Genomic DNA, 10,235 nt, shown 5'->3' on the forward strand with positions numbered 1-10,235 from the left:
CAATGCTGCCATCTATCCACGGTTTCTGGTTAGGGTAGGTTTTAATAGTCACTGTAGGTACATCTCCTATGCACTTCCTTATAAACTCACTCACCAAATCAGCGTATACCTCAATATTATTCTCTGAGGCTACCTAGAACATGTCCCAGTTCGCGTGATCAAAACAATCTTGAAGAGTGGATTCCAATTGGTCAGACCAGCGTTGAATAGTCTTTAGTATGGGTACATCCTGTTTGAGTTTCTGCCTGTAGGAAGGGAGGAGCAAAATGGAGTCGTGGTCAGATTTGCTGAAAGGAGGTTGGGGGAGGGCCTTGTATGCATCGCGGAGGTTAGAGTAGCAGTGATCCAGTGTTTTACCAGCGCGAGTGCTAGTCAATATGCTGATAGAATTTAGGTAACCTTGTTGTTTAACAAATTTGCTTTGTTAAAAAACCCAGCTACAATAAATTCAGACTCAGGATATATGGTTTATAGTTTGCATAAAGTCCAGTGAAGTTCCCAGAGGGCCGTCGTATAAGCTTGAGGGGGGATACGGCTGTGACAATAACCGAGGAGAATTCCCTTGGGAGATAATACGGTCGGCATTTGATTGTGAGGAATTCTAGTACTGCTTTGATTCTTTACCTACGATAGAAATAAGTTAAAACAATTTTATGTAATTAATTTAATATTTATTTGGGGACAAATTTCATATTCACAAATGTAAACTTTTCTTACCTTAGAAAAATAAATGTAACTATATTTTAAGACAATTCAATAATCTACCAACAACAAAGCTGCTAGAATTATAAATGTGTGTATGTCCCTTTAAGGGGCTTCCAAGTGGCACAACAGTCTAAGGCACAGCACTTCAGTGCTAGAGGCGTCACTACAGACCTTGGTTCAATTCCAGGCTGAATCACAACCAGCCGGGGTAGGCCGTCATTTTAAATAATAAGTTGTTCTAAACTGACTTGAGTAATTAAATAAAGGATAAATAAGTAAAGGTGCTTGTGTAATGTGATATTGTACCCCCTAGCCCAATTGTTCTTCATATATACTTGTGTTTCCCCCATGTACTTTTTGTATTGATTTGTTATTAACAATAATACAATTTAATTTAAATAGAAAAAAACAACGACATTTAAGATACAGTCGGATGTGACGATGTAAAACGTAATTCAAGGGCTGAGGGTTTAGGGACGAAGGCTGTCCACTTTGAGTGTGGACCGCAGTGTTCCCAGTCCAGTGACAGCAGCAATACACAACTATTGGTGTTATTCTGCCATTACACCTTGACGAAGAAGAAGAAGAAAAATAAGTGTTCCCAAACAAACAACCTCTCCCCGCTCTTCAACTGGTCGTTTAGTACAGCAACATTCCGTTCAATTGAACGTAAAAACGACCGCAGCCCTGGTTTCTACGGATTCACAAAACAACAATGCGGTCCAGTTCGCAACAGGTTCGTGTTAGGTTTCTCCCCAGCCCTCGCTGTTTCTTCGACGAGCCAGTACACGTGCAGGTAGATGGACTATCTCCGCACCAGAAAGTGGAGTTAAGGTCCATCCTCTGGGACGATAAAGGGGTCATCTTCAGAGCTTCCTCCGTGTATAAGGCAGATGCTACAGGACAAGTGGACCTTTACCGCTCTCCTTCTCTTGACTGCAGTTACACGGGAGTTGAACCCATGGGCTTGTTTTGGGCCATGGCGCCCGAGACTCCACACAGCAAAATGTTAAAAAATAATGTGTTGGGTTCAATTATGGTTAATATAGATGTTCTGCATGGGGATACAGGTGAGCTCTTGGCCACAGCGACCAACGAGAGGCGGGGCAAGGAGGATACCGTTGGGCTTGAAAGAAGCAAGAATTCGGGGAGTCCTCTTTCTACCACCCGGTTATTAACTTAGACCATTCAAACTGCTCTCAAGTGGGAAATTGTATTTTTATGTCCACAGGACCAGTATTAATAAACATTGCTCTAAGGAAATGGAAATCCATTGATTGTATATACTGTAGGCCTACACCTCAATGTTTTTATTAAACCAAAGGGCCAATATTAATTATGATTAAATTGTGCCAATGTGGTGGTGTGAGTTCTCCTAAGAAAAACACAAATTACAATGTTAGATGTTCCATAGGCCTTTGTATTAGACAAGGCCAACTTTGCATTGCATAGGTATGCCAGAAAACAACAGAAACCTATTCCCCCCTCCTTAGGTCAGGGTCCATTTCCTGGGGTACTAGATGTGTATATTCTGGGTGGAGGTCTATCAGAGGTCCGGGCCAGTCTGCTGGCTAACAAAGGCTTTGTGGTTCTGACGCTGGCCTACTACGGCTACCAGGACATGCCCAGAAACGTTCCTAAACACTTTGACCTGGAGTACTTTGAAGAGGCCATTACATTCCTGAGGAGACAGCCACAGGTTAGTGGAGGAAGATGAGCAGGTGTAGAAGTGGTGATTAGGTTCATCATGTCCATGTAATGTCCAGGTCCCGAGTTTCCCAAAAGCAGCATGGTACTAAGATCGTCGTAATTCCATTGAAACTAAATGGATGAAAGATGTTCTTAGTGCTTAATGATGTTTTTAGGAAACACAGCCCAGCACTCTTACTCTGAGACGCATCATCAATATGGGCCATTTGTACCATTAGAAGAGAATAGCACCTTGAGATTCCTCTCACTAAACTTTTATATATATTTTTTTAGCTGTGTAAAAGCTGCCATCTACTGGCTGTTCTTTGCTCTACACTAGGGCTGTCCCCTACCAAAATGTTTTATTAATTATGGTCGACCAAGAATAGTCTGTTCTTTCGAACCAAATTGATTTTACATATATAGACACATCCAATGTTATTTAATCAAATCAACTATATGCGCTGAGCTGGTCTGATGCTTTAAACAAATAATAAGATTAACAAGTAATTAAGATTAACACACAAAAGCCTGGAGGAGTCGACCGCAATTGATTTGATTGTGCCGCCTGGCTCAGACTTGCTGCGCTGTGAAAAAAAAGAAGTGATTTTGTGTCTAGCACCCGTATTCTCTCTCTCGTCCCTGCTGCAGCGACCACCACAGAACATCAGTGTGTAGTGCTGTCTCTCTCCTCCCTGCTGCTACAGCGACCACCACAGAACATCAGTGTGTATAGTGCTGTCTCTCTCTCCTCCCTGCTACAGCGACCACCACAGAACATCAGTGTGTATAGTGCTGTCTCTCTCTCCTCCCTGCTACAGCGACCACCACAGAACATCAGTGTGTATAGTGCTGTCTCTCTCTCCTCCCTGCTACAGCGACCACCACAGAACATCAGTGTGTATAGCGCTGTCTCTCTCTCCTCCCTGCTACAGCGACCACCACAGAACATCAGTGTGTAGTGCTGTCTCTCTCCTCCCTGCTACAGCGACCACCACAGAACATCAGTGTGTAGTGCTGTCTCTCTCTCCTCCCTGCTGCAGCAACCACCACAGAACATCAGTGTGTAGTGCTGTCTCTCTCTCCTCCCTGCTGCAGCGACCACCACAGAACATCAGTGTGTATAGTGCTGTCTCTCTCTCCTCCCTGCTGCAGCGACCACCACAGAACATCAGTGTGTATAGCGCTGTCTCTCTCTCCTCCCTGCTGCAGCGACCACCACAGAACATCAGTGTGTATAGTGCTGTCTCTCTCTCCTCCCTGCTACAGCGACCACCACAGAACATCAGTGTGTAGTGCTGTCTCTCTCTCCCTCCCTGCTGCAGCAACCACCACAGAACATCAGTGTGTAGTGCTGTCTCTCTCTCCTCCCTGCTGCAGCGACCACCACAGAACATCAGTGTGTATAGTGCTGTCTCTCTCTCCTCCCTGCTACAGCGACCACCACAGAACATCAGTGTGTAGTGCTGTCTCTCTCTCCTCCCTGCTGCAGCAACCACCACAGAACATCAGTGTGTAGTGCTGTCTCTCTCTCCTCCCTGCTGCAGCGACCACCACAGAACATCAGTGTGTAGTGCTGTCTCTCTCTCCTCCCTGCTACAGTGACCACCACAGAACATCAGTGTGTATAGTGCTGTCTCTCTCTCCTCCCTGCTGCAGCGACCACCACAGAACATCAGTGTGTAGTGCTGTCTCTCTCTCCTCCCTGCTACAGTGACCACCACAGAACATCAGTGTGTATAGTGCTGTCTCTCTCTCCTCCCTGCTGCAGCGACCACCACAGAACATCAGTGTGTATAGTGCTGTCTCTCTCTCCTCCCTGCTACAGCGACCACCACAGAACATCAGTGTGTATAGTGCTGTCTCTCTCTCCTCCCTGCTACAGCGACCACCACAGAACATCAGTGTGTATAGTGCTGTCTCTCTCTCCTCCCTGCTACAGCGACCACCACAGAACATCAGTGTGTATAGCGCTGTCTCTCTCTCCTCCCTGCTACAGCGACCACCACAGAACATCAGTGTGTAGTGCTGTCTCTCTCTCCTCCCTGCTACAGTGACCACCACAGAACATCAGTGTGTATAGTGCTGTCTCTCTCTCCTCCCTGCTGCAGCGACCACCACAGAACATCAGTGTGTAGTGCTGTCTCTCTCTCCTCCCTGCTACAGTGACCACCACAGAACATCAGTGTGTATAGCGCTGTCTCTCTCTCCTCCCTGCTGCAGCGACCACCACAGAACATCAGTGTGTAGTGCTGTCTCTCTCTCCTCCCTGCTACAGTGACCACCACAGAACATCAGTGTGTATAGCGCTGTCTCTCTCTCCTCCCTGCTGCAGCGACCACCACAGAACATCAGTGTGTATAGCGCTGTCTCTCTCTCCTCCCTGCTGCAGCGACCACCACAGAACATCAGTGTGTAGTGCTGTCTCTCTCTCCTCCCTGCTGCAGCGACCACCACAGAACATCAGTGTGTATAGTGCTGTCTCTCTCTCCTCCCTGCTGCAGCGACCACCACAGAACATCAGTGTGTATAGTGCTGTCTCTCTCTCCTCCCTGCTGCAGCGACCACCACAGAACATCAGTGTTTATTACGCTGTCTCTCTCTCCTCCCTGCTACAGCGACCACCACAGAACATCAGTGTGTATAGCGCTGTCTCTCTCTCCTCCCTGCTACAGCGGCCACCACAGAACATCAGTGTGTATAGTGCTGTCTCTCTCTCCTCCCTGCTACAGCGACCACCACAGAACATCAGTGTGTATAGCGCTGTCTCTCTCTCCTCCCTGCTACAGCGACCACCACAGAACATCAGTGTGTATAGCGCTGTCTCTCTCTCCTCCCTGCTACAGCGACCACCACAGAACATCAGTGTGTATAGCGCTGTCTCTCTCTCCTCCCTGCTACAGCGGCCACCACAGAACATCAGTGTGTATAGTGCTGTCTCTCTCTCCTCCCTGCTACAGCGACCACCACAGAACATCAGTGTGTAGTGCTGTCTCTCTCTCCTCCCTGCTACAGCGGCCACCACAGAACATCAGTGTGTATAGCGCTGTCTCTCTCTCCTCCCTGCTACAGCGACCACCACAGAACATCAGTGTGTAGTGCTGTCTCTCTCTCCTCCCTGCTACAGCGGCCACCACAGAACATCAGTGTGTATAGTGCTGTCTCTCTCTCCTCCCTGCTGCAGCAACCACCACAGAACATCAGTGTGTATAGTGCTGTCTCTCTCTCCTCCCTGCTACAGCGACCACCACAGAACATCAGTGTGTATAGTGCTGTCTCTCTCTCCTCCCTGCTACAGCGACCACCACAGAACATCAGTGTGTATAGTGCTGTCTCTCTCTCCTCCCTGCTACAGCGACCACCACAGAACATCAGTGTGTATAGCGCTGTCTCTCTCTCCTCCCTGCTACAGCGGCCACCACAGAACATCAGTGTGTATAGCGCTGTCTCTCTCTCCTCCCTGCTACAGCGACCACCACAGAACATCAGTGTGTATAGCGGTGTCCATGTTGCTGAAGCTGTAACATAATGACAGCCATTTCTGACTGAAAAGTTACGTTACCAAAATCCCACATTTTTTTCGGGAAAAACATTCCTTATTGCCTCAGCCGCCGATCTCTTTACGTGACACGTTTGCTTCGCATGCACGTGACCAATAGGGCCTGACCTATAGCATAGCATAGCATATCATAATCACATCAATACATTTGGTTATAGCAAACTCTGAACACCGTAACATGGATGCAGAGATGGATGCAGAGGACGTGACAAATAAACTGGAAAACTGGGGGAGTGTTTTCTGGTTGCCCAGGAGGTTAAAGGGAATGAATTTGACTAGTTGTGGAATATACTGGAGATCATGCAGAAATAATTAAGGAGCACTGCTTGTTATGTGTGCCTATTGTTTTTGTTCAAGCGAATTATTCAATGGTCGCGTTTGTTATTTTAAATTAACTTAAAATGCTTGATTGCATTTCACATCATGAATGATTCGTATGCTGTTTGATTACATTAATGAATAAATGATTTATTAATAGAGTAGCCTATATAATTATTGAAATATAGGCCTAAGTAAGTTACGGTATTAAGACTAAACAGGATGAGTTCTTAGGCCTACAGCTCGCTGGTGGTTATACAAGGCTGAATATACCCTGCCTACTAATGATAATGATATGGTGGTTATACAAGGCTGCTATACTAACCCTACTAATGATAATGACATGGTGGTTCTATACTAACCCTACTAATGATAATGACATTACTTATTATTATAATGATGATTTAATAATAACAATAACAATAATTTTTTACCATTTGGATCAGTGTAAACAACACTAAATAAATTATAAATAATATCAAGAGAGGCTGGTCTAACAAAAAAAAGAGTGTAACACATTTATTAAAACATAGTAAACATTTTTAAAACAGCTGAAATTGTTGCGTGAAGCTTGGTGCTCACCGACTCCGTAGGCTATCAACCAAACTGTCCGTCAGGCAACGGAAGCAGGATCTGCCTTATGTCTGTAGATGTATTGACGATTTCTAAAGCCGGGCACATTTAACAATTAGACTATTGATTAATAGACCTAATTAAGTTGTTTTCCTCTCCTCACTTTTCTTATACAATAAGGCAAGGGCTGTTTTCTCGTCTCCTAACTCTGCTGCCTCCGCTGCGTGGTTCTCAACACCAATATCCTGGGTAAACGTTGCTATTATGCACACAGCAACATGGTCTAGGAAAAGTCGTCAATTCAACAGAGCACTTATGTGTTTCAGAACCGTGGACAGCGACCACTATCCATCGTGGGGAGAAAGCGCATGTGTGTCAGGAGAATTCTATACTCCTGTTCATTTATCAATTCAATTAGGATACCCTTAGTCTGTTAAATCAGGATTTGTAAGATACTGATAGAAAAGGAAACAGACAGAGGCCCAGTCTACCAAAGTTAAATGTTTATTCACGGGAACGTTCTGACGTGTACAGTACAGGACCTTCAATTTATAGCGACACACATACTTCCACACCAACCATCAAATCTGCCCGCCAATAGAGCCTAGGGGAGTATGTGAGAATAGTGTCTTCCTACCCTCCCCTAAGATAGGGAGAGACCTGGGACTGGGAAGTTCTCAGTGTCCCAGCCAAGGTCTCCCGGGATCTGGCTCAGACAGTCTGTTCTCAAAACACTAGACACATTGTTCCCAAAACATTGATTTTGACTAAAACCACACACAGTATTATAATATAATCATCGAATGAGTCTAAACACTTACACACATGTGTTATAATAATCTAATGATTCAAATTAAGTTCATACAATCACATGGTATCAGACCTATGGTTTCATACAGTCACATGGTATCAGACCTATGGTTTCATATAATCACATGGTATCAGACCTATGGTTTCATATAATCACATGGTATCAGACCTATGGTTTCATATAATCACATGGTATCAGACCTATGGTTTCATATAATCACATGGTATCATACCTATGGTTTCATACGATCACATGGTATCATACCTATGGTTTCATATAATCACATGGTATCATACCTATGGATTCATATAATCACATGGTATCATACCTATGGTTTCATACGATCACATGGTATCAGACCTATGGATTCATATAATCACATGGTATCATACCTATGGTTTCAGGACTGTAACAGTCACATGGTATCAGACCTTTGGTTTCATATAATCACATGGTGTCATACCTATGGTTTCATACGATCACATGGTATCATACCTATGGTTTCATACGATCACATGGTATCATACCTAACCAGAATGGATTCATATAATCACATGGTATCATACCTATGGTTTCATACGATCACATGGTATCAGACCTATGGATTCATATAATCACATGGTATCAGACCTATGGATTCATTCATACAATCACATGGTATCAGACCTATGGATTCATATAATCACATGGTATCAGACCTATGGATTCATATAATCACATGGTATCAGACCTATGGATTCATTCATACAATCACATGGTATCAGACCTATGGTTTCATATAATCACATGGTATCAGACCTCTGGATTCATACAATCACATGGTATCAGACCCATGGATTCATATAATCACATGGTATCAGACCTATGGTTTCATATAATCACATGGTATCAGACCTATGGATTCATACAATCACATGGTATCAGACCTATGGTTTCATACAGTCACATGGTATCAGACCTATGGTTTCAGGACTGTAACATTCTAATCATTTATTACAACACATTTCCTTATCAATTTGTTATAAAATAATATACTTTTTTATTTGTGTTGCCACCATGGCCTCTTTTCTCTCTGGCATCTCAGCCACAGTCATGTTCTTACATAATATAACCATATACAATATCAGTAGCACATGTTTCAGTAGCATATAGACTGATGGGCTGTGCCATCCTAATGGCCCCCACAGTGGATCAGTCCACTCAGACAGGCGTGAACCAGAAGGGTGGCTTGGACAACATGATTTAAAATATATCCATTTTTGTATTTTCTTTTTTGCTACTGCTCGACTAAAGAAATCTCGGTCGACCAACAGCCTATCGACCAGTCGACTAAATGGGATCAGCCCTACTCTGTACATCAACAGAACAGCACAATTCATAACAGTGGCACAACCCAGAACAATGCTCTTTATGTTTGATATTTAACTATTTAATATGAACTATTTAAAATTTAATCTATTTATTGATTTGTCAAAACCAGTTTACCTTGATTGTCTGTAATGATTTTAAATCTCTTGGCAAACCATTTTATTTTCCTCTAGGTCCAGGAATAGGAATCGGAATCCTGTCCATCTCGAAGAGTGGCGACCTGGCTCTGTCCATGGCCTCTTTTCTCTCTGGCATCTCAGCCACAGTCTGGATCAACGGCTGCAACGCTAATATGATGACGCCACTGCACTACAAAAACCTCGTCATCCCTCCCCTCGTGCTTATCCTAGAGAACATCACCCTCTGTCCATGGCCTCTTTTCTCTCTGGCATCTCAGCCACAGTCTGGATCAACGGCTGCAACGCTAATATCATGACGCCACTGCACTACAAAAACCTCGTCATCCCTCCCCTCGTGCTTATCCTAGAGAACATCACCCTCTGTCCATGGCCTCTTTTCTCTCTGGCATCTCAGCCACAGTCTGGATCAACGGCTGCAACGCTAATATCATGACGCCACTGCATCCCTCCCCTCGTGCTTTATCCTAGAGAACATCACCCTCTGTCCATCTGGCCACTTGGACGTCCGAGACACCATTCAGGACCCAGATACTGAGGGGAACCGCGGTTCTTTGATCCTGCTAGAACGTTCCAGTTCTAGGTTCCTCTTCGCCGTCTCGGAGGACGACAGGAACTGGAACAGTTGTCTCTTTGCCCAGCAGGCCGCCGCCCGGCTGAGGCATCATGGGAAAGAGAACTTTGAGGTGGTGACGTACCCCAGGGCGGGTCATTTCCTGGAGGTGCCCTACATTCCCCACTGCCCGTCTGGCTTCCACTCTGCGGTGGGTAAAGTGGTTGAGTTTGGAGGAGAGGCTAAAGGCCACCATGAGGCTCAGCTGGATCTGTGGAGGAGGGGTTAAAGCCCACCATGAGGCTCAGCTGGATCTGTGGAGGAGGGGCTAAAGCCCACCATGAGGCTCAGCTGGATCTGTGGAGGAGGGGTTAAAGCCCACCATGAGGCTCAGCTGGATCTGTGGAGGAGGGGTTAAAGCCCACCATGAGGCTCAGCTGGATCTGTGGAGGAGGGGCTAAAGCTCACCATGAGGCTCAGCTGGATCTGTGGAGGAGAGGCTAAAGCCCACCATGAGGCTCA

General features: G+C 45.2%; 1 protein-coding gene across 1 annotated transcript; it reads left to right on the forward strand.

The window, feature by feature from the left end:
* Positions 1 to 1,171: 1,171 nt before the first annotated feature.
* On the forward strand, positions 1,172 to 10,002 carry LOC121846571 (acyl-coenzyme A thioesterase 1-like). The gene is given in 4 exon segments (XM_042322687.1): positions 1,172 to 1,803; positions 1,805 to 1,875; positions 2,199 to 2,404; positions 9,634 to 10,002. Coding segments are annotated over 4 exon segments (1,029 nt in total). The 5' UTR covers positions 1,172 to 1,420.
* Positions 10,003 to 10,235: the final 233 nt, after the last annotated feature.

This window comes from Oncorhynchus tshawytscha, linkage group LG05 (assembly GCF_018296145.1).
Source record: "Oncorhynchus tshawytscha isolate Ot180627B linkage group LG05, Otsh_v2.0, whole genome shotgun sequence".
Taxonomy (NCBI): domain Eukaryota; kingdom Metazoa; phylum Chordata; class Actinopteri; order Salmoniformes; family Salmonidae; genus Oncorhynchus; species Oncorhynchus tshawytscha.